We start from the raw sequence: 23,791 nt of genomic DNA, 5'->3' as shown, positions 1-23,791 counted from the left end.
TGAAAGGATTGTATGGTATGAAAGTAGTATGGCAGGCTTCGATATTCTTGGTGATTTACATAGATTATTCCAGATAGATTACACGACAAAATGCAATTATATCCAATGGTTAAAAGGTTTTAACTAGACATCCAGAAGGAGTCATGGTATACGCATACAGTCGCATGTGTCATCTACTCAACTGTACTGCACTACATACCCGTCCATTTTGATCTTATCTACAACTTATGACCATACATTTATCCAGGAGGAAGTAAAGATACGTCAATCTCCTCTTTCTCAGCTATGATATCGTCCTCTTCACCGTATCGGGGGATTGGAGTTCGGGGGAGAGCCATGACACCTAAGAGTGAAAATTGTCAGTAGGTGTCGTGTAATAAATTTAATCACGGTGATCGCTAGACCTGTGTCCGTTCGATACCTCTATCGTTACCAATCCACAATCTATCCATTTCCCCTCGGTATGATTTCCGGTTTTCCTTATCTTTCACCCTGAACTCCTCCTCGAAGAACAAGATTCGACCACACACAAAAAGGTGAAAAGCAACTCACCTGATCGGGCCGCTTCGAGAACACCGAAAGGTCTGATGAGAGATAAGAAAGAATCGACTCTTGAAGATTTAGCAGTTAATTCTACTATTGCAGAATTTTCAGCTACATCCACGACTCTACCTCCGAATTGTTCTGAAAGAGTTTTGATTGCCGAGAGATGTAAGTTTTTAGCTATTAAAGCTTCTGAAGCTGATATTTCATTTCTCGCTCTTGATGGATATAACCCATGTCCTTGTCCATGACTATTGTCAGAATCTGATGCATGTTCGAACGATCTTGCCAACGCTTGTTCTCGTTGTAATTTCGCTGCTGATGAATCTCCACTTCCTTCGTTGGTGACGAATGTAGGTGGATTTTGTTGTTGTTGTTCAAGTGCAGCTTCGAATGACGCATCTGGAATAGTTGATGATTGTAATTGTGCTTCAGCAAATTCAGGTCCTAAAATCGATACTTTTGCAAGTAAAAGTTCACGTTCAACAACTGATGTTTTAGTGTAATCTAATACTGCCCACACGGGAACCTATAAAAAAAACGAATAAAAAACGACGATATTGATATCAGCCAATTTCCCATTGACACGCAATTGAAACGAAAATAAAATCCAACATGGTAATATGTAAGGTATTCCACATTATTCTGAGGATCAACTTAGGAAATGATTAAACTCACCAAATCCTCTAATTGCCTTCGAGCTTGTTCAATAACACCATCTTGTCCTCTGAGAACGATACACATTCTTGATAAATCTCTAATCTCAGTTTGACAAACGACAAGGGAGTCTGCAGTTCGAGTATTTAATCATTAGCTCATCCCATAATAATCTCGTAATATACGTTCACTCACCAATGTTGAACCCTCTTCCAGCCAAGATACCTGATACTCTCGAAAGTACACCGGGTTCATTTTGGACCAAACAGTTGAGCAAGTGTCTAAATAGGTTTTCAATCAGCTTTCTGCGTTCACACCCAAGCGAAGTGTACGACAAGAAGCTCACCTCTTGTAAGGTTCGTTCGAAGGAGCAGGGGTGTTGTACAAGATATTCGTTACTGCTTCTTCTGCTGATGGTGTTCTAGGATTAGGTGTAGCTAAATGAGGGAGTCTCCTTGCTGTTTTGTGGATTTTATCTAGAACGTCAAAGTGATTCAGCTTAAGAATGATACCATAGGAGGCTTTGCTTTCCCAAGTATGATGGGTATGTTACTCACAATCCAAAGCAGAGGTACTATCGTCAATTGATTTAGGAGCTGCGGGACCTTTAGCAGGAGCTGTAGTTGAAGACCATCTTACAGCGAGCGAAGGGAGACTTCGTCCTCTTATGGAAGAGGAGATAGCTCTAGCTGACATGTTTGCTGATGCTGAGCTTTTGAGCTTTTTGTGTTTCTTTTTTTGTTTGAGAATGCGAATGCGAAGAGTATGATATCTATTTTGACTATATTCAATTAACTGACGCTCTGCCAATTCTGACTTTTTTATTTTATTTCGAAGATCTTTTGCTACATCCTCGACTCGTGTTGAATTTTGATTCCGCAGAGAGAGAGAAAATGAGGCCCCATTCAATTGTCATTTGCTGAAAAGGAGTTGAACACAATCTCCATTTAGTGCCACATCCATTATGATCCTCCCGGTAATCCCGATTCGTTTCCTTTTCCCGATCACCTATAAAATGCACGGATCCCCTGCCTTATTTCAGGCACTGTTAGTTTGTTTTTTGGTTGTTATATACCCCGTGTATAGGCACATGTTTCAACGTAAACAATAAATGTCAACAAATGTAAACAACATAACACACTGGATTGTTTGTTTTTGTTTACTGGTTTCAATTTAAACATGCACATGAAAGGAAAGAGTACACCCTGTAATGATGATGAAGGTGAGAGATGAAAGGCGAAAGATGTATCATGGGATGGTCAAGGTGGCTTACATGATATAACACCAAGCTCAGGCCCATCTGTTCTTCTTTCTTTATGTCGGTCAAGCTTGGACCCCACCTTTTTATCATGTACCAAGGAAGAGAGAGAGGACGAGGAAGGATGGGAACAATGGGATGATTGCCAAGGAGACGTAATAAAGCCCATAAAGGGTTCTCTGAACATTTTCCATGTTGTATTGTTTAATGACGCTTTGATCCCCTTCTCTCTCCCCCCCCCCTCTTGTGACATTTTGTATGGAGTTATCCCTTGTCGTATATACTCTACTCCAGCTCCAGCTCCAACTTTCCCCCCTTCCTCATTTCATCATTAATTAATACCTCTTTGACGAGCCTCGTTCTTTTCGACATCCATCTGACACCTCTGACAATTCAAATACCGACTAAACCCACCACCTTCTCTCTCACATCAGAAACGACTACCACATTCTTTACATCTGTGAATCACATTCTTGTGATCAGAATCAATCAATCAACCCAAAAATATTAAAATCGCAACCTCACACTTCGTTTACCTCCCTCAACAGACCAAATTGCAAGAAAAACAAAAACCAAAATGCTCGCTTCCGCCGCTTCATACTTGCTCATCGCAGCTGCTGCTCTCCAACCTGTCTTAGCAGGTGTATACATCACTTCTCCAGTCGGTACTACCCAAGCTACCGGTGGTCAAGTCATCGAGGTCAAGTGGGGTGAGTTTGGTCATTCCTTCTTTCTCTTCTGTCACTTTCCCCTTTGTCTATCCTTTCATCCGGATTCTGCGTTTCCCCTCCTTTTGCTCCAGATGTCAAGAATGACCGTCATTCAGTGGCTGACGCTGTGACTTCTTTCTCTTCTTATCATAGCCGACGACGGTAAAACACCTACTGTAGCTTCAGTTGGACCATGTTCAGTAGACATCTACACTGGATCAACTAACAATCAAATCAAATTACAAAACTTGGCTGCATCAGTGGATGTCTCAAAGACATCAAGTATCAGCGCTACTATTGATCCATCCATCGGACAAGATGGTGAGTCATTTCAAATCCATCCATGTATCTCACTGATCTCAAAGCTAATTCGAACCCACCTAACCCTCCCTTGATAGATTCACATTACTTTGTACGATTCACATCATTATCATTGAAATCGGAAACTGCACCTCAATATCCATATGAAGCATTCTCAGCCATGTTCAGTATCTCATCAATGACAGGATCTTTCAATCAAACCACTTTAGCAGCTATCTCAGCTTCAAACTCGACGACAGTTTCATCGTCAAATGGCTCCAGTTCAAATTCATCTTCTTCAGGTTCTTCGGCTTCATCAAAAGTGACAGCTGGATTAGCTGCTTCAGCGTCAAAATCAGGTAGTTCAGCTTCTGCTTCCGCATCAAAATCAACCAGTGCCGCTCTCAAAGATGTAGTACCTGCAGGTATGCTCTTGGGTGCTGCTGGAATAGTCTCTTACCTCATTCTCTAAATGTAAAACCAATCAAAAACCTTTCCTCAAGAATAACAAGAAAATTGATTTTTTTTATACGTCCATATTTACGAAACGAACCGACTAGCTTTTTCAAACGATTAATGGACTATTTTTGACGGAACGGACATTTTTTTGGTTTTCTTCATGTCAGCTTCATGTATTCGATGATCTTCGAAATATATCAAATATATACCACCACTTCATTCGTTTTTTTACCTCGCTCTCTCCCTTTTTTCCCTCTTCTTATTTGGTTAGATACCCTGGTTTTTATGATATATACCTAAATTGCTGTGGAAGACCTAGAAGGTCATGATATGATATGAATATCAAAGTATGAACATCTCCAATTAATCATGGTGCACTGAGCTTGAGCTCGGTTTACGACCAACAACCGATCGATAACAGTCGGAATGGAAATTGCGCACAATCATACAAGTCATCTTCAGATGTATGTGTCCATGCCAAATCAAGAGAGATGTGAGAACATATCTTCAATTCAGACGAGGAAGTCTACATATTTCATGTCAAACAATAATTACAATACAAAAGTGAATGTACAACAGTTCATATATCGTTGTTTGTAAGACGAATATTACAAGCGACCGTCTTAGTCTAGTTGAGGAATCTCAAAGCCCCAAAGGCTATATTCAGGATAGTACCCAAGAGTATACCCATCTATTGTCGAATAATTCCAAGAGTAAACGTCAGCCACGTCCTTTCCTTGTGTGGGTCTTCCCATGATAGCAAAGATCGTGAGATGGACTGACCTGCATTCTTTTTCCAAATACTTGAGATGCAACGACTTCACCCAATCCCACAATTCCACCAGCTCTTACTAGTCTATCTTGAGTACTCACAGCAGGTGTGGTATTAGTCGTCGTCGTGGCTGTTGAAGGTGGAATTGGTGATGTCGGTCTATCAATTTCTACTCCTTGATTAGGTCCACTTGTCGAACTTCCTCTTGCTCCACTTCCGTTCGCATTCAAAGTGGATGCAGATGCATAAGTTGATGGTGATATTGATATTGATCTTGATCTTACGAATTCAATAGCTTGATATTCTGAATCAAAGAAATTAGGCAAAGGTGGTTCACGAAAGAAGAACCAAGGTAATATAGGGAATAAGAAGCCTGTTAAAAGTCCATGAAGTATTGATGTATACATTCCTTCGGATGTTGCTATTCACACGGTATGGATATTAGCTTTAGGTTTTTGATCAAGCGATCGCAGTCAGATTGACGTGGAATGAACTTGTCACTCACTGGAAGCTGTCTCAGCTGTCATGTCACCTTCTATCCATTGTTCTTCCAATGCTCTTGCGTGTTCGTCGTCTACCATTACGAATGTACTCATCAGCATCGCGCTTGTCCAGGAATGAGTATCGGATTAAGAGTTGTGTTCTTTCCAATCTGTCTATGGTAGTTGAACTGAGAAAAACTTGTTCCTCGTACTCACTGACATCACCACCTTCCATACCTTCTGGAACTTCTTCACCTCTACTTTCGTAGAATTGTCTTCTCATAGCGGCCACGTCATCCGCTGATAGACCTGCATCTAGCAGAACGTCGAATCCTCTTCTACGCGGTGCGGAGGGCTATCACAAGTCCTTCGAGGTCAGTATCATTGGATTCGCACATTTGACTGGTCATGAGGAGATGTTTAACTTGCCTCTTCGTGTTCGGATGTTGACGACGATTTCTCTTCTTTACCACCAACGATACAATGTAACCAGACTCTTTCGTTCTCGTCTTTCTTGCTTCTACTTTCATTAGATCCAACGCCAAGGCCAAGGCCATTCCCATGGCCGCGAGGATCAGGATCAGAATCAGATAGATCTTCAGTCAAACCAACTTCCTTTAAAACATTTTCGACATCTCCACCTACTCCAGCAGCTTGTCTCCTCACTCTCTCTTCTAATGATCTCAACCATGGTAAAAGTAATATACCATCAGTCAATAATCTACCTGAATGGATTAATCGTAAATTATGAGAGTGTAATGAAGGTCGAAGTGTTTTGATCTATTTCCATTATATCAATATCAACACCAAACACTCAAGTCACCAAAAAGGATTCTCGGATCGACAAGACTCAATGGAACAGATTAGATAGATGTACTCACTTGATCTTTTACACTTCCAACATTCTCACCATCTTCAACCCAACAATCTAAGTTCCCACCACCTGTTAAATCAGATTCATTACTAAAGATAATCGTAACGTGTCTTCCTCTCTTTTCCACTTTACGTTTCAATTTTATACCATCATCTTCTTCTTCTTGTTCTTGTTCTTCTTGTTCCTCTTCATTGTTATCGTTGTAGACCGACGTTATACCGGATTCGATATCATCTTCTCTGGCTTTCCCTTTCCCTTTCCCTTTGCCCTTGTTCTTGGTGTTATTGATAGGTGAAGTGGGAGTTATATACCTTCGAGCTGAAAGGCGCGATCGAGAAGGTGCGGTTGAAGATGGGATGGAAATAGGAAGCAGTGGTTCAGACTCAGTGTTTGATGATCCTGGCATATTCCAGCGAGACTCGTTGGATTTACTGTATCTTCGTTTGAGCTTAGTGTGGGCCTAACACTTATCAACAGTAGGCTATGTTTTGATGTTCTTGTACTTTGAAAAATAAAGAAGCGATTCAATTGAAAGTCAAAGTCAAAGTGATTTCGCAACTCGCTATTCACGTCACAGTTCGGTCATCGACTGGCAGCATTGTTAACCGGTCCACAACATTTGTTCCTCGGTGGCAGGAATACTCAATCTCATGATGGTTTACAAAATGTAGATACAGATTGCAATTATATGTATACATATATGAATGGATTTGATAAGCATGAGCGACGAAAACGTATCTAGAAAGCATAATCCCTCTATCCTATGATCCTATAACCGTCAAATGATCAAAAAAATCAAAACTGTGAAGCGTAACTATCTAAACTGTCCTATTTCAATGATTGTCCCCAATCCCTATGATGTGTCGCGATATCAACCTCGCAAAAACCAGCAGTTACTTCTCATAAGAATCTTTCTATTTCAATCAATACTGCTCATATAATAATATATTTCAAAGATCTGACTTGGTCTCCTCTTTCTTAACATGTCTCCCACATCTTGACACTCTTAATAGCGAAAGCTCTGTCTTCTTCAGTCTTCTTATTCGATAACCATGAGCCATCCCACCATTTGGCTTTGGCAGCCCAGAAATCTGACATTGCAGATCCGGATTGATCAATCCAAGGTTTACCTCCTTCTCCATCAGGGAACCAACCATCTTGACTTCCAACTGCTAAATCAATCATAAGATAAAATGCTATATTACATCGATATCCCATAAAGTCAGCTTCATTGTCATTTCATTTTCTTTTGTATATATAGAAAAGACTCACGTTGATCGAAAGGTGCAACGTTTTGTGAAGATGATAACCAAGGATTAATAAGTTTGATCACTTCAGATTGGTTCGTATAAGTAGAGGGGAATTTTCCTCTTGACCAAAACGATTCCTTGTTGAATCTGTAAGAGATGACTTGAGCGACCCTTGAATCGATATCTGAACAGGTAAAAAGGGGATATCAGTATTGCTATCGGCACACACAGATGACTGTGGAATTGTGTATGATATGGGATGATATGTATACACAACTTTATGTGTACAGGAAAAGCAAGAACAGATCCGAAAAACTCACAAGTCCACATGAAATCCTCATTCCATTCCAATCCGAATGTATGGTATTTTTGTGAATAATAAGTTCTTCTTTGTTCTCTGTATCCCCAAGTCAAATACTGTCTGTCAAGATCAGTAGTAGGACCTATTGAAAATCGAAATGAAGTCAATATGAAGAACATCGTGTTGACATTAACTATTCAATGGAATCTTGGATCACTTGAACCGTTCAATCGAATCGATAACTCACCCCAGTGAAGATCGGATTGAGCGAAATCTACACCTCTTCCTTCATAAGAAGCGTTATTACCTCTACCACCTAAGATCTTTAGGTGATATAAAAAATGTCAGTTTGGGTCGTATTTACTTGAAAAGGGGGATACTCACATTGATTTGACCTGATCTTGGCCAAGCTCCATAAGTGTTATTGACAGGTAACATACTGATTCTAGGCCATAACCAATCACCCGTTGGGAATTTAGCCACGACTTCAATTTTACCATATTTGATCGAATGTGAATTTTTAGTAATCAATCTTGCTGTTTTGACTGGGTTTATGATAGTTAATTGAGATGAATTTGACACTGCAACACAATTTGAAACGTTTGTTGAAGTGCATGTTCCATCTGCAGTTAAATTAACTGTATATCCATTCGTTATTGCGTCTGCACCAATATCATCAGATGTTAATGTTGGAACTAGATAAAGTGTTCCATCTTTGACGTATGAATTCTTGGAATCGGCTGTTGACCATTGGAATGACCCATAGCTAATACCAAATACCAAATGGATCAGTTTCGTATTTTCGTTTCTTCACACCACACTACACACTGCACACTACTCACCCGTAACCATCCATTCGCACCTCATGTTGCCAGATGGCAGGGTCGATAGTACCACTTGAGAAATCGTCGTTGATGAGGGAACAACTGAAAAGCAGCGAGAATTCAGCATAAGATTTGGGTTTAGTACACGCAAAAGCGCATTGAAAATAGCGCTCACACTTTGCCAAGCGATGGTACGGATCGGTAACCATCCCAGCAGACTAAAAGATATAGTCAGCACAAGCCACATACAAGGACAACAGGAGTAGATTTAACTCACTAACTGCTGCAATGGCAAAACCCATAACGATACTACCGATTGTAATCCATCTCGCCCACCTTAAAGCAGGATCTTTTTGTTCTAACCAAGGTTTATAAATTTCACCTTTCAATCTTGTACTTTGGAAAGGTTTTCTATTCAATGCAGCGTTTCTGTTAGGTTGAGTGTAATTTGAATATTTATTTCCTTTCATATCGGTTGATTGAGCTTGTTTCATTCTCATAGCTCTTCTAGCAGCTATATTATTTTTGGCAGAATTCAATTCTACACCAGAAGCAGAAACGACGCCGGCTCTCATGGAAGGAGTAGAGTTTCTCTTGGATCCACCATTTGTAGGTGAAGGTGGAATCGAGTTGATTGATCCTCTAGATTGAGTAGGTTTAGAAGAGAAAGGTGATGAGAATCCATGTCCTTGACCTTGACTTTGAGGGAAGTCTGGTACAGCTGGTGGCGTGTTAACTTGATCAACATCTTCGGTAGGTGGTGAATTTGGCATGTCGTTTATTCTAATTTTAGGTGCAGGTCCCTGTGAATAAGACGCTCTAGTAGGTGAAGAACCACTGGAGAATGAACCGCCTGGCGAAGGATTATTATAATTTGACGAAGTTGTATTGACGCCTAAATTGTAAGACGAGAATGGATTACCTACCGGAGTAGCAGATGGAGATAGATCGTAATCAGATGGGATTAAAGGTTCGGTTGAAGGTGTAGAACCTAGTGATGGTCTTTGTGGACCAGGTAAACCTAATCTACTTGCTGAAGCTCTTGCCAAATCAAGTTGTTCTTCAGAAACGATATTGGGATTGGCATTATCATTGGAAGTGGATGAACCAGATCCAGAGCCAGAGCCAGATCCAGATCCAAATCCAGAATTAGATGACGAATGGGTACTGAATGTAGGTATTTGTTGTTGTTGTTGTTGTTGTTGTTGTTGTTCTCGTGAAGATGGCTCATTGTCTCGGTTCATATTGTTATTATTGTCGTTGGAATTAGGGCCAGGTTCGAAAGATGAATCCCTAGACATTGTTGGAGCTTGAAATGATTTAGGTGACTGATCTTCTTCGATAGGAGACATCGAAGGTCTTTGATTGTGATGGTCATTCATCTTTATCAATGGTTTTGTTTTACTAGCTGAATGACACCAGTAATGGAAAACTCTAAAAAAAATACCCCGTGAGAACGATTAAACGATCACGATGGATTGGTTATCCCGCTATTCGGATCCCACGAAATAGTATTGAATGGAAGAGTGAACTGGGTGGGGATGGTGGACCAAAGGAAATAAAGGTGAAGGAAGAAAATCACACTATCATGATCCGATTGTTTTGTTTTCTCAAAATACGCCAAAATAATAATGTTTAGCTCACATTCTGAAGTGACTACTTCTTGTCCTCGTTAGAGTAAGGGTGTTTCTGTGATTATGCTCTACTTTGAACGTAAATGTAACGTAATGGTGGTTACACCTAATCATAACGTTAATTCTTGGGGTTTTCCCCCTCTATTCTCTCCTTCTGTGCTTTCGTGTTCTGGCGCAAGCGGAAAAGGAAGTGAGGGGGTTCGTTCCGGTCGATCTTCATAAGCCGATCTTTGAAGGTTCTGTCCTCAGGTTCCAGTTCCAAATGAGGAACGATTTATCTCACAGTCACACAACTTCGTTGTCAAAGGGGGAACATGAAAGAACCACATTTTCAAGTCTAACCTTTTTCCGGCTCATTTGGTTTAGAATTGACCCCCTTAGATAGTCACCCGACCCGTAACCCCTTACTTTCCCTGGTCCCATCTTGGTTCACCCCTTCAATGATATGAGGGTACCCTTAATCGATCATTCGGAAACCTTGGAGAGATCGTTTTTACCTCTTCCGTCGAGAAACCCAATTTCTTCTCACGTGAAAGTTCTCAAGATTAAAAAGACAAAGTCATTCACGTAATTTCCCTATAGATTTACAATTTTAACACAACTGTAACCGCAAGTGGCTTTACAACTCGTTCGCTTTCTCACAGGATAAGTCTGCTTCAAGCCAGAGCAGGCCGAGGTGAAGGATACGCAGGTCTGGAGTGATCAGCAAGAGCTGCGATTCCATTAGAACAGGTGATTCAGACTGATGACGTGTACATCTTATCAGTCACTATCAGGTCACAACCTGATCAAGTGGCTTTATAACTCGCTTTTCTTGATGGATCGCTGAGGTGTTGCGATGTAAACAACAACTTGATCATTCGTGTTTCATTCATTCGTGCATTTATTCAATTCTGCCTTTCACATCAAACTGATGAGATATCAAGGCAGATTACCTCATGTCGTGTTTCTAATCATTCTTATCATATCTTCCTCTTGTGTATCATTATGACACTTCGTTATCGCTTTATCTACCTGTGTCATCCTCTTCCATCTGTCCGAAATCATCTCCAGCCAATCGTGATAGGTTCACGGTTAATCGGCCTTTTTGTTTGATACAGCACCGGTCTATCGGATATTCGATCAGCAATGTAGACTATGATAGAAATTTAGGAGTGTCAGAGAAAGGATGACTTACAGATTTGTTGTGCTCATCAGCTAATCTATTGTACTCAGCATTTTGCTGGGATGCTTGTTTCTTAAGAGTGTCTGAGCTCGCCGCGTCAGTCACAGCGATGCAACGAAGAGGTTTATATTATCTCATACTTACCAAAATCCCTGTCTTTGCCTTGGTTGACCTTCAATTCAGCCTCAAGCTCATTGATTCTCTTTCTCAACTCCTCAGCCTCGCCTGAAGCACCACTTTGTCTCGCAACCTTGGTTTGAAGAGCTGTAAAATTCTCCTGGACGTGGATGAAGTCAAGGACAATGTAGAAAACTCGAGCAAGAAGAAGGGATAAGAAGAGAGTGGCTCCGGTGAGATACACTGTATTCAGAGAGGATATATCAACAAAGCTTGTCTAAGAACAGCAGTAGGACTGGAACTCACAGTTTCTTTGAGCGTAGAATCTTCGTGCAGCGCTGTATTATTACGTTAATACTAACTCCTAGCTCTGGAAAGGAGATTATCATCTAATCACTCACTAGTTGGTCTCGGTCCTTACATCGGCCATATCAGTCTTCGCTTTAGCAGCAGCACCTGTATGAACATCACAAATAAGCTGCGTCCACATTACCGGCATCAGAAGATACAATTGACGCAACCAACCTTCTTGTGCAATTCTGACCATTCTTTGAACCGCATCTACAAACAGCACCGCCACGAATCTACACGAAGGAGACAGGATCAGCGCACGACTCTGTAATCCAGGTATGATAGAAGCTCACATAAACGTTATTTTCAGCTGCAAATGCACAAGGTTGTTAGCTGGTATATCTCAATCCCAGAATGAGATCTTTTCGTAGATTGATCAAATTAAAATGACGTACTCCGTATTGAACTTTCGCGACCTATATGGTCATACTTGTCAGCTCAATGTCCAGGCGTTGTTTTTACGGGATACGCGCTACTTACGATTGGGTTCTCGCTGAGGAAATGGAACAATCTGTGTGATACGTGTCATTAGTTCCATTTCGACATATCCTCGAACAAGTAGTTCTTTACTGATAAATGTTGAAAGTGCAGATTCACTCACTTCTTCCTGAGTGTGAAAGGCATAGGACACACCATTGTCGAGAATAGCGTGAGCTCAGCCATGAGCAGGCCGAAGCATACTACAGATTCTCAGGTCATCAGACAGCCACACGGAACGGTCGTGTGAAGGTATATTAGGCTTACATGAATAGTATAGCTGCGGGAGCAAGGGGACTGATATCAGCGGATGTTCTCGCATACTTTGATATCGAGCAGGGAAATAACTCACGGTCATCGTGGGTGATAGGTGTCGTTCTTTGTCGTCTTTGCTGTTCGCTGATCGATAAGGATGATTGAAATGTACTGAGACTGTGAACGATAAGATCAAACAGACAAACTTGGATAGATTGAAAAGACACTCACATCAAATAATCATCATCCCACGCTGTATAATAAAATCATACGTCATCATCATCATTCATTCATTCATTCATTAAATGCCACATTGCTACAATATCCCAGATATCTCCGGATAACGCCGCTCCAACTCACTCTTCTCCCCCACCCCATATGATGATTACGAGTATGCAACAAAAACAAAAGTGTTTCCTCATAACACTTCTTCTTGTCATACCTTCTCATCAGATAGCAAGGCAGGATCATTATCGTGACGTGATCTCCCCATTCAACGACGGGTAGTACACAATGGCAGACCTAAAGGTAAGCTGGTACATTTCGCCCATCTTTTGAGCATCAAAGCTAAGCATATATTCATTTGTAGGAGTTCGACAAGCTCCTTTCGGTTACTGTTACAGCACCTCGATTATCTGGTTCGAAAGTACAAAAACTTGCCTCCCTGTCATCTGAATTGGTGGCAGAAGACCATCATATCGTGACGACATTCTTCAAGCTCAATGCCTCTCTTCCACCTGCGAGTCAATCAAGAATATCCAGTTTATACGTTTTCGATGCAATGGCCCGCGGTGCGAGGAGTGAGGTCAACAAAGGTATAGGTGCTCAGGTGAGGAAAGAGAGGGGAAAGGGAACTCAAGCTGGCTTACTGTTGAAACTTGAGGGGGTAGTGGACAGCTGGATTGAAGGAATGTTGGAAGATGGTAAAGGAGGTGTATGGACTGAAGGAAAGGTGAGCCTGATTCTGAGTATCAGAGTACCTGTCATGGACATTGAATCACTGATAATGTTCTTTGGAATCAATAGGAGAAAACGAAAAAGATAGTTGATATTTGGTCGAAAGCTTCTACTTTCCCGAAACATTGTCTCGATAGATTGTCATCCAAGATTGTCAATGCTGCTCCTCAGGCTGGACCGTCTACGACACCTGTCCCACTGGACAATATAGGCAGATCAGAGTCTGACAGAAGTGTGACTAAAGGCCAAGGTAAATGCTCTTTCTTTATCTTTTTCTTCACTCTTTCTGCGCAATATGCTTTGCCTATCCCCGCTATACTTCTTCCCTTCTCTTTCTACTTTTGTGTGATCAAGCATAGCATCGCCATGCGCGGTGTCGAACCAAGATGTCGTTTCCTTTTGAGAATCGCTCAGAAGTTTTCAATGGGGATTATCTTTGAAAGAGAAACCCAATCATCAAGATGGCTTCATAAAATCACAAGAATCGCTTCACGTTTTACTGATTTATGTAGGAAAGAGAAAAGAAAGAATTATTACCTCGGTTTTTATACCCTATCAACCTTTTCACTCACTTTCGAATGGCATGCATCATCTTGCTTTACCTTTATATTACTTGGTTGGAAAAAAAATAAAACAGTGAATGGCAAAACCTAGGTTATCTGTGTATAGTAGAAAAGATTGTCCTGTCCCTTCTATCCGCAATGTAAGCCAAAAACACAAGGCTAGCCATCCCCTCTCACCTTCAACCGAACCCAAATACGGATGCCGATGCAGATCTCCACCTCAACCCTTCTTGTGCGTCGTCTCGTCCCTCGGATGAGACGGACATCGGAAGTGGAGGAATTCCTGTATAATCGTCGCCTAGGTGGAGGTTGAACAGGACATAACCTCTAAAATACATACGCAGATAACCAGGCAAGCTGTTACTACCTACCATTTTTACACATTAACTTTTCATATCCTTGATCTTTTCACTCCACATTGATTTTGTGCCAATCCGCGATCGGAACAGACGAAAGAGCATAACACTGAGACATTTTTTTCTTTCCCCCCCTCACTCCCTTCTTCACCTTCCCATTCCTACATGAACAGGTTCGACGACTCCACCTTACCCTCCCGCTCCTCCGAGTACAGGAGTCGCCAGTACGATTCAACCAGGTGGTCTTCCACCCGAACTAGCCAAATTACTTGGTATCGCCCAACCTGCAAACTCAACCCCAAACACCAATTCACCCATACATGGCAATCCGACGTCCAATACGTAAGTCTCATGGTCCCCACAATCTGCCTGTTTCTATATGAGCTGATAAAGTGGCACTTTTGTTGATATATCATAGTGGCAGTACACCTGGACCCGTGATACCTAATTTGGATTTAGCGGCTATTTTAGCTAGCGTCAATAAAGCTCAACCAATGTCTCAACAGATACTATCGCCTAATCAATCACAGCCATCATTCCAACAACCGCAACCCCAACCACAGCAGCAGCAGCAACCTATAAATATACCAAATTTGGCAAACTTAGCTTCTTTGTTACCGCCAAATATCTTCTCTCCATCTAATCAACCTCAACCTCAACCTCAACCTCAAGCTCAGCTTCACAACCAATCACCCGCTTCTATCCATAACTTTGGTCAAGCTGGACCTTCGAATAACATATTGAATTCAGCTCAAAATGCAGCTTTGGCAAAATTCGCTTCTCTCGCTCAGGCTGGTGCTCCACCATTACCCCTGACAACACCGCCTCCATCTGGTTTACCCATGAGATCCCCTCAAAACGGATACACGAACTTTCCTATGGCTGAAAACCCCCATACACCAAGGAACGATTTTGGTTTACCTAGAAGATCACCTCAAAAGGGATTCACGAATTTACCCACTGCCGTTCCAGAGGGGATGAGGGCTGAGCCAATGCGTGGACCACCACCTAGAGAGAGAAGTCACGTGAGGAGGGAATCTCAAGATTCGAATTGGGATAGAAGGGGGAGTCATGATAATGATATAAGAGGAAGAGGTGGAATGAGTGGAAGAGGAAGTGGTAGACCCAGATCCAGGTCACCTGATAGAGATAGGGATCAAAGATTCGATAGACCAACTGATAATGGTTGGGGTGGAAGAAGGAATGATTCCAACTCTAGTTCTAACCCGAATAGAGGCAGAGGAGGTTTCACAGGCTCGAATTTCAACGATCATAATAAATTCCAGCCAAATCATACCAATCATACCCAAAATTACAATCAAAATCAAAATCAAAAGCAAGACCAAAATCAACAATTCCATCGGAATGACAACTTCAGTACAGGTTTACCTTCAAATGTCAATCTACCACCTAATCCATCTTTACCACCTCATATGGGATTACCGACAAATCGCAGTCTAACAAATAATGGTGGTCTTCCACCTCGTCCTACCATACAACCTTCTTCGCATGGACCGAGCGGACGCGCACCTCCTCCCGCATGGATGGAAGAGCGGTCGGTCCCTGCTTCCGATTTGATACAAGCCAGTAACGGAAAGCAAGAGATTGAAGCCGGAGAAGAAGATATGGCACTTGACGAATCTGATGACGAGCAAAGACCTGACTTTATCAAGCCGACAATTCAACATCACCCGTCAACGGGGGATTTGAGGAACGATCATACGCAAAACTATCATTCTCAACAACAACAACAACAACAACAACAAGAACCACAGCAGCAGCAGCAGCAGCAGCATCAGCAGCAAGGTCGAGCACTTGCTTCGGGTCAAGGGCTGACACTCGACTCATTCCCAATAACAACTTTCGACCCTTCATCGCCTGATTCTTGGGTTCAGTTGGCTGAAGCATGGAAAAATAGTATGGGTAGAGATCCCAATCAAATGGAGTTAATGGCATTTCTCGCTGGAGGTATGATGGGTGGAAACGGTAAGGAAGAGAATGGAATGAGTGCCGGTCAGATGGGTGGATATTAGATCATTGTAAGAAGTCAGAGAAGGAAAACAACAAGAAGCTGAATGATTTCTAACGACGTTCAATACTATGTATCTTCGATATCCGGTGAAACAATGTCATAAATTGCGCGTTGTTAATGCTCTACGTTAAAGGGCTCGTTTATTGTTTATACATTTCACGAGACCAGAAACGTCCCAACTTGTCTTCCTTTTCGATAACACCTATCTTTTACAGCACGCAGCTCATTCACTTGGATTTCCGTTGCATCCATGATAGTCAGAGGAAACCTAGCATACTGAACACATATCGTTGATATGCTATTATTCCTGAACTATAACCCCTCCATCCCTTTCATCTAATAATAAACATATTGGTACCCTCGTACGATTCTCTACCATTGATGTTAATTCCCTTTGAACACCTTGCACATCCTGAACTTGATACAGTATTGGAGGGTAGACTTCCCTCGAAGTGTGTATATCATAATGATCCCTTACTAATTTAGCCAAGTACCTTGGACTTAAGTTTGGTCCTGTGAATTTCACTTTACAAGGTAGTTGGATTCCATGTGGTATATAACCTTTTTCAGGATTATCGGAAGGAAGCATCGTGGTGATATGAAGTTCAGTCGATGGGGAAGGCGACGTTGAGGATGAAATTGATATCACAGAAGAACCACCAGAATCAAGGGAGTAGTTTCGTAATAAAGTTAAAAAAGTAGAATCAAAAGCCCAATATTCATCTACACGAATGTCGAAAGTTAAATCCAAATGAGCAGATTTTGGTTTTACAGTCTTAAATAAAATTGACGAATATCTATTCAATCTATTATTTATTTCTCCTGCTCGAGGACTATTAAGAAGAGCATCGGAATTTTGATGATTTGATATAGTGATTCGATTGATTGACTTAAGGAATGAAGAAGGTAGATGTAATTCATCGATATTGGGAAAGATGCATTGTTCATTGAGTGAATTCGTTATCAATCCTGATTTCGGATTTCGTTCATCATCAAGATTGATGGTTTTAGGCGGCCTTTCATTATCGACCAACTGGATATTATCCAGATTGGATCTTGATTCTGGAGTTGACTTTGAGCTTGAGCTTGAGCTTGAGCTTGAGCTTGAATCACTTATGGTATTTGATAAATAATCTAATACTTCTATATCTTCAATAGTCAGATGTCTAACCAATTCAAAGGCTTTTCGCTTCCTTCCTTCCTCCTTTTCTAAGCCACATAAAATCGCTTGAACGTTGTCTTTGTTCAATACCAATTCACCGTACAGTCCAGGCAGGAGATTCTCGTAAAAGGCTTCTGATACTCTGAGGAGTAAGACGGGAGCTACGTTTCTCAGGATATCGAGAAGCTGAGGATGAATAGCTGATAAGGGTTCTAAAGTGATGTTTTCCAGATCACCTGATGGACTGTCCAAGTACAAAGTCATCTGTGAGCTAGAGGCGGTCGACATATCACAACTTGTGTGGTGTGGTCACGGCGATCAGTCGTGCGCAACAAAGGGTGAAAGCGTATGTGAAATGGGCAATTTAACACTGCAGATACTGTACATGGACTGACTGTATGATAAGTACAATAGATCACTTGTTAGCAGTTCACCGCAACACTGCCTTTCTTACCAGTCCCCAGGCATACAGATAGCACCATCTTTCGTGATTGAAGGATCTATCTGCGCGTCCTTCTTCATGTCAGAAAACAGAGTCGATGATCGTCTTCACGAAAATTGTGATGTCTCGTCTCAAACAATTCTTCTGATTGAAAATGACGCATTGTGATTGAAAACAATGTGATTCCTATGAAGATCGCACTTTAAGCTTTTCTGGAGAAAGTTTATAGTTCCAAGGTGATTAGGCGTACGAACTCAGATCTTTTACTCATACTGATCATAGCCTCACACAGTGGTCCGTTCGCTCTCAGATTGAAATCACTCAGGCAAACAGGAGTGTCACTTTGTGCAAATGCACCACATACGATGAAACACATCCAAGTCAGCGTCTCTGAAATAATCAAAGAGTGGAAAACGTGGACAGTCTATTTCTCCAAATCTCAACTGAACGATTTACTTGCATACAAAACCCCCATCTACTAAGGACATATACCTACAGGATCCAAAAAATAAACCCAAAAACATACCAAAAACATACATTACCAAAATGACAATATGAAACACTGCTATTGAATGAAATAACCGGATATATATACTGATTTGAATGACAACCGTAAACCGTATTCTTTTAACTTCTTTTGAACTTCCGGAGTGACTTTTTAAGTTTGCTTCTTCATCGTCATCAAAATAAGGCGTGACAGCAAGTGATGACACGAGAGCGAAAAAGAAACCGAAGCCTCGCACCACTCCTCCATTGATGCCTTCACTTCCCACAAGATCCCATCATATCCTTAACTCCACAAAGAGAAATCAGCAGGAACATCCAATGCTGTAAATCCATTCCCACCCAGACCTTCTTCGTCCATCAAGAAGCTGAACAAGTCAAACCCGTTTTGATCTTCCACACCATTTGATCCATTCAACATCGGCAATTCTCTACTGCTCGAAGAGATCGTTGACGATGAAGGTTGTTGGGAATTTGTAAACGTTGGTTGTTGATGGTCATTACCTCCATTTTGATTTTGATTCTGATTATGGTTCTGAGCCTGATTCGTGTTGTCAATGTTACCATTGTTGAATCCAGCTGATTGGGTGGAACCTAGACCCATTGCTAACGTATAAGGACCTAGAAGGCTTTCAGTCGTATAGCCTTCAACATCCGAGTCTGTTCTATTTCCCCCATAGACTCTTCTAACTTCATCAGCTTTGGAATTGGATTGAGTATGGAAAGCTCCTGGTGGATATCCTTTGTTGTTATTATGATTTGAATTGGAGCCCGAGGATTGTCTATAATTCCCTATTCCACCATAATCAACATTAACTTGTTGATCTTGTGCCTTCTTCTTCTTATTTCGACATTTTTGATTCGAGGTATATTCCGATGCTTTATTATGCGATGCCATTGGGTTGCGGAACAGGTTATCCAGCAGGCTTAATTCGTAAGGTAAAGCGATCGCAGGAAGAGGAGCGGGGAATGATTCATTCGGTAATGGATCTTCACGAGAGGAGGAAATTGGTACTCCACGTGAAATGCCTCGACCAGGAGAATCAGCCGAGGAAGACATGGTTGGTGGGGGATCGAGTTTCGACAATTGCTCGAAGATAGCTTGAGAGACTGATTGCATAGTTTCATGACATCCCGACGCTGAGGGAACTCGTGCTAAGTAATCATCAGCATTATAATCAAGCAACATGACCTGTGATCAAAGCAAGTCACTCACGCGCTAGGAAATCCAGCACATTCAAACATGAGTCGATGACCATGAGTGCATCTTCGATACTTGGCACATCCTTTCCTCCACCCATAGAGTACAGATTGAAATAAGCATATAAGAAGGAAAGACCAGCCATGAAAGAGAAGTGGCTCTAAAAGTAGAAAGAAAAGTCAGGCCAGATTGTCGTTATCGAAGTAGCAGTAGCACTCACAGTCATCCAAAGCCAACTGATTCTGTTGTTGATCTGCATTCTCCTGTAGATTCGTATGACATAGCTCGAAGAGGTGAGTACCGTGGAAAGGGCACTTCGACCGGGTCGCGGACATCCTGGTGATGGTCGGAAGAGTAGCAAGCAGGAATCTAACATTATTACACTCCCGGTCAACATCATGCACTTCGGCAAAGCATGAAGGTACTAAGAAGTGCCAACTCACTATGAAAACTGATAGCATAACCTTCTGTTGAGACAGTGCCTCTTGGTTCGGGAGCCTCCGCCAGCCAAGTCTTCAGTCTTTCGAAACAGTCCTGTCTCCATTCCTCACTTGGAATCCTTCCAGTCGATCCATGAATACCATAAGTGTTGAACAAGATTTCTGACTGCAGTTGTCTCATTTTGGTAGTGTGCAAGAATACAGCTTTATAGGAGCAAGGTTCTCCTTCCAGTGGACCGTAGTGGTTGGGGTGGATGTCAATATCGTGCATTGGGGAGGGCAACTAGATATGGATGATCAGCATCACTACAGAGGATGAAGGATTCACTGGACGATCAAGCGGCATCAAGACTCACAGGTACGTTTATAAATCCATCTGGGATGCTTGGAGGTCGACCCAAACTTTGAGATAACAGCCTATCCATTTTATATGTACACCAGAATAATCTTCTTCTCATGTCCAGTTCCAAGGAATCGATTTGATCAACTTGGGTGTTGTGTTCGTTATGGTATCCCAAGTCAACACAGGTTCTAGTAGCCAATCCGACCAGGAACCAAATCGAACCCTTGTCGGGGTTGAGAAGGGAATACCAAACAAGCAGAAGGATAGCTTGCAGGCCGACTGAGACGGGTTATCAGTGAATGCCTCTAGTCACCTTCAAGCCTTCAATAACAGGCGAACTATTACTCACTATAGCTCTGCTCTTCGAATACCGCATCAAGATGTTTCATAGCTTCAGCATGGAACGCTTCCGAGCAAGCTCTGAGTTCGTCAGGCGGGTCAACGAATCGAGACGAAGCCATCGTACTCAAGGCTACATCAGGTGTATCAGCTATGTAAGTCGACATTCAATCAACCAATTGACTCACCAAGAACCATCATAACAACGAAAACATCACCTTCCTCTACGTCTACTCCATCTCGGATCTTCATCAACTGTTTACCTAATGAAGGGATGTGTATGATCGGTCCTGTTACTCCAACAAAATCGACATACGCAGCAACTAATCTTTCCACGGCGGGTTGAGGAGGTAGAGGAGGTATAGCAAAAGGTCTTCTTTTACTTTTACTATTACTACCACCACTTGATGATAGAAGATTTGCAGGAGTGGCTAGAGGGGAAGCTGAAGGTGGTCTTCTTGGTGGACCAGGAATGGCTATTCCTGATTTTGGAGTTAAGACATTTTCAGGAGAACTATAATTCCCAACTTCTGTGTTTTGTGTTACAGGTGAATCTGTGCCATGAATGCTTGAACCTTTATCGCTACCGGTAGCTGATCCTGCAGGATTCAGGGATGAAGCTGAATTGACAGCATGGCCCGTTCGATAGGCTGCATCATGAACCATTCTAGTTAAACTTGTAGATTGGATACCAGCAGCTTGTCCGGTTGGATGAGGACGAGTATTGAAGAATGGCGATCTGGGCGGATCGGAAGTTAGTGGTGTACTGGGATATGGATAATCTGAATGTCGTCTATGATGTCCTGAATGGCCATGTCCTTGTCCATACTGTTGAAAACTTTGATTGCTTATATTGGGTGATTCTAGTGGACTTTGTAGAGTTGACGAGTTCCCATCCTCGTTCATCAATGCTGGATCTAAAGGGAAATCTGATCGGAATGAGGAAACGGCCTGAGAAGCGTTTGTAGCAATTTGTTTTTTGGTTTGTCCGATAGTGTCAGAAGATTGGAGTGCAGCCACTTGAGCTCGAAGTGAAGCGACCTCCTGTTCCAGTGAATGGAGATAACTAGAAGTACCAGGACGGTATCGATTAGCAGATCTCCCTCTTTTCATCCATTGTCATAGAAAGTCAAAATGAGAATTCCACTTACTTTCTAGATATATTAGTTTTACTGATAGCGTCAAACCCTATACATTCAACTTTTGCTCTTTCACAAGCACTACAAGCTGGTAATTTTCCATCACATTTCTGTTTTCTTGATCTACATCTTGTACAAGATGAAATGGCTCTTGCCACCTTGTATTGAGGTTGCTCTTCCGTTTTCACTTCCAATTGAGGTACATTAGACTTTTTGTTTCCAGTAGTTCGATTCGGTAGAGCAGGCTGTTGAAATGATCTCGGGGACGTAACGCTGTATGGAGCGTAAGATGCATCGGAGGATCGACGGTCGGATGGTATTTTCATCTTGCAGGATGTGCAGGTGGATGACTACTGGGTGAATACGTCTTGATTTTGACAAGGATGTTTATTGATAAGGGATTCTTCTTAGAAACCGAGGTCACCCTGATTGGTGTATATAATGAGATAGCCCTAAACCCACTTTGCGCTATCTCCGAGCTGTCTTGTGTAGACGTCGCTCTTTTGAGATGAAATATCGATCCACTAATTGGATGGATACAAGAGTGATGAGATGAGATGGCATTGATGAGTGACTTATTTTCATTCATGCTTTAATTCCCCCTCAACATTCCTGTAACAGTGGTGTGCTCGCCCGAGTCCGGCTCGCCTAATCTGAATGCGAATCAAAGTCTGCGAGCCGGAGCGCGCCTACTCAAGATCTCACCTGTTTATTTTGTATGAGGTAGGAACAGTACATACCGAACATTGATCAAGCACTTCTTCCCTCTTCTCTATGCAAATGATTCAATAATACACCAAAAGCGATACACGATGAGCTCAGCATCACCACAACCTGAAGAAGCAGCTGCAGCAGCTGGATCTCCATCTGAGTTCTTGAAGAACATCGTAGGGAAAAGAGTGAAAGTGAGAATAGGTAGTGGGGTAGATTATCATGGTGAGTCAACTTAAATCCAGTAATTACAGTTTCAGCTGTGGAGTAATCGAGCATATCTCCTCATCATAAGGAGTATGAAAGAGCGGATAAGATCGAGGTGCCCCCGAACAAATTGTGCGATACTGGTCAGAGTGTATAGAGGTATCAAGCTAGGATTGAATAGCATATCTTCCTTCTTTCGCTCTTGCCTTGATCAATGCGTGCGACATCATAGATGCTGACATTTTTCATCAATCCCATTTCAGGCCTCTTGACATGTCTAGATGGATATATGAATGTAGCACTTGAAGAAACTGAAGAATGGGCGAATGGCAGAAAGACAGCAGAGTATGGAGACTGTTTCCTTCGAGGTAACAATGGTGAGTTCTCACATCTTCCCGTCCTTCCTTCTGTACCCGTACATGTTCTACATCGTAGGAGATCGAAGCTGATAGCTATGATTAGTCCTTTATATTTCAGCATTAGAAGATTTATAATAGCCTATAGAAGGGATGTGAAGTTACCGGAGCTTCAAGATTCGAGATGGAGAGACGAGAAAGACGAGAAGTTATACACATATACCCTGTAACGTCATAGCATGAAGACATCATTGTGCATTTAAAAATCTCTGATCTTTCATCTTGTGTGGTCATCATGTGTGTGACGAAACGTAGGTTGCAAACGAGATTGATTATCACGACAAGCAAAATCAATGTCAGGCAGTTGTCGGCTGCCATTTTTGTAATGCTGTTCACAAATCTAATCTTCCTTCGCATATGAGCTTGGTTACAGACATGTCATGACTATGAAACGATATCCGCAGCAATAGTAGTTCATGTCTCGTATATTGCCTATAATAACATCACTTCACAAGGAGGGTTGTCCATCAGTTCACCAGGATGTGGCATGTCCAGTAGTTCCCGCAGGTAATTCATAATCCGTGCTTCCCATCGATCGAATCCCAGGCAG

The 23,791-nt window shown here is 41.9% G+C and overlaps 9 protein-coding genes across 9 annotated transcripts; 3 read left to right on the top strand and 6 right to left on the bottom strand.

The window, feature by feature from the left end:
- Window positions 1-239: 239 nt before the first annotated feature.
- IL334_004923 (acetolactate synthase, small subunit) lies at window positions 240-1,896 on the bottom strand (the record flags this gene model as incomplete). The annotated part of the gene is made up of 6 exons (XM_062936638.1): window positions 240-343; window positions 553-1,072; window positions 1,222-1,331; window positions 1,396-1,481; window positions 1,547-1,676; window positions 1,758-1,896. The coding sequence occupies 6 exons, from the start codon at window positions 1,894-1,896 to the stop codon at window positions 240-242; spliced, it is 1,089 nt and encodes a 362-aa protein (XP_062792689.1).
- A 1,139-nt stretch (window positions 1,897-3,035) lies between these two features.
- On the top strand, window positions 3,036-3,940 carry IL334_004922 (uncharacterized protein; the record flags this gene model as incomplete). The annotated part of the gene is made up of 3 exons (XM_062936637.1): window positions 3,036-3,168; window positions 3,322-3,489; window positions 3,567-3,940. The coding sequence occupies 3 exons, from the start codon at window positions 3,036-3,038 to the stop codon at window positions 3,938-3,940; spliced, it is 675 nt and encodes a 224-aa protein (XP_062792688.1).
- A 615-nt stretch (window positions 3,941-4,555) lies between these two features.
- On the bottom strand, window positions 4,556-6,461 carry IL334_004921 (uncharacterized protein; the record flags this gene model as incomplete). The annotated part of the gene is made up of 6 exons (XM_062936636.1): window positions 4,556-4,618; window positions 4,711-5,120; window positions 5,205-5,273; window positions 5,398-5,536; window positions 5,611-5,961; window positions 6,063-6,461. 6 exons carry the CDS (start codon window positions 6,459-6,461, stop codon window positions 4,556-4,558), a joined length of 1,431 nt encoding a protein of 476 aa, XP_062792687.1.
- Window positions 6,462-7,033: 572 nt separating this feature from the next.
- IL334_004920 (uncharacterized protein) lies at window positions 7,034-9,812 on the bottom strand (the record flags this gene model as incomplete). The annotated part of the gene is made up of 8 exons (XM_062936635.1): window positions 7,034-7,251; window positions 7,328-7,489; window positions 7,626-7,748; window positions 7,854-7,929; window positions 7,991-8,372; window positions 8,449-8,532; window positions 8,606-8,648; window positions 8,708-9,812. The coding sequence occupies 8 exons, from the start codon at window positions 9,810-9,812 to the stop codon at window positions 7,034-7,036; spliced, it is 2,193 nt and encodes a 730-aa protein (XP_062792686.1).
- Window positions 9,813-11,138: 1,326 nt separating this feature from the next.
- IL334_004919 (uncharacterized protein) lies at window positions 11,139-12,360 on the bottom strand (the record flags this gene model as incomplete). Its single annotated transcript, XM_062936634.1, has 10 exons — window positions 11,139-11,171; window positions 11,242-11,312; window positions 11,374-11,589; window positions 11,653-11,684; window positions 11,748-11,802; window positions 11,872-11,930; window positions 11,991-12,007; window positions 12,093-12,113; window positions 12,178-12,208; window positions 12,299-12,360. 10 exons carry the CDS (start codon window positions 12,358-12,360, stop codon window positions 11,139-11,141), a joined length of 597 nt encoding a protein of 198 aa, XP_062792685.1.
- Window positions 12,361-12,942: 582 nt separating this feature from the next.
- On the top strand, window positions 12,943-16,338 carry IL334_004918 (uncharacterized protein; the record flags this gene model as incomplete). Its single annotated transcript, XM_062936633.1, has 5 exons — window positions 12,943-12,957; window positions 13,019-13,381; window positions 13,456-13,636; window positions 14,479-14,647; window positions 14,724-16,338. 5 exons carry the CDS (start codon window positions 12,943-12,945, stop codon window positions 16,336-16,338), a joined length of 2,343 nt encoding a protein of 780 aa, XP_062792684.1.
- Window positions 16,339-16,638: 300 nt separating this feature from the next.
- Window positions 16,639-17,787, bottom strand: IL334_004917 (uncharacterized protein; the record flags this gene model as incomplete). Its single annotated transcript, XM_062936632.1, has 1 exon — window positions 16,639-17,787. The coding sequence occupies one exon, from the start codon at window positions 17,785-17,787 to the stop codon at window positions 16,639-16,641; it is 1,149 nt and encodes a 382-aa protein (XP_062792683.1).
- Window positions 17,788-18,731: 944 nt separating this feature from the next.
- On the bottom strand, window positions 18,732-22,233 carry IL334_004916 (uncharacterized protein; the record flags this gene model as incomplete). Its single annotated transcript, XM_062936631.1, has 8 exons — window positions 18,732-19,600; window positions 19,662-19,806; window positions 19,867-20,015; window positions 20,090-20,369; window positions 20,443-20,708; window positions 20,779-20,901; window positions 20,957-21,834; window positions 21,920-22,233. The coding sequence occupies 8 exons, from the start codon at window positions 22,231-22,233 to the stop codon at window positions 18,732-18,734; spliced, it is 3,024 nt and encodes a 1,007-aa protein (XP_062792682.1).
- Window positions 22,234-22,719: 486 nt separating this feature from the next.
- Window positions 22,720-23,319, top strand: IL334_004915 (U6 snRNA-associated Sm-like protein LSm6; the record flags this gene model as incomplete). Its single annotated transcript, XM_062936630.1, has 3 exons — window positions 22,720-22,843; window positions 23,089-23,202; window positions 23,288-23,319. The coding sequence occupies 3 exons, from the start codon at window positions 22,720-22,722 to the stop codon at window positions 23,317-23,319; spliced, it is 270 nt and encodes an 89-aa protein (XP_062792681.1).
- Between the last annotated feature and the right edge of the window lie 472 nt (window positions 23,320-23,791).

The sequence above is a fragment of the Kwoniella shivajii genome, chromosome 6 (genome assembly GCF_035658355.1).
Source record: "Kwoniella shivajii chromosome 6, complete sequence".
NCBI lineage: Eukaryota > Fungi > Basidiomycota > Tremellomycetes > Tremellales > Cryptococcaceae > Kwoniella > Kwoniella shivajii.
The sequence above is the reverse complement of the archived record's forward strand: the minus strand, read 5'-3'. Positions and strand labels throughout refer to the sequence as shown.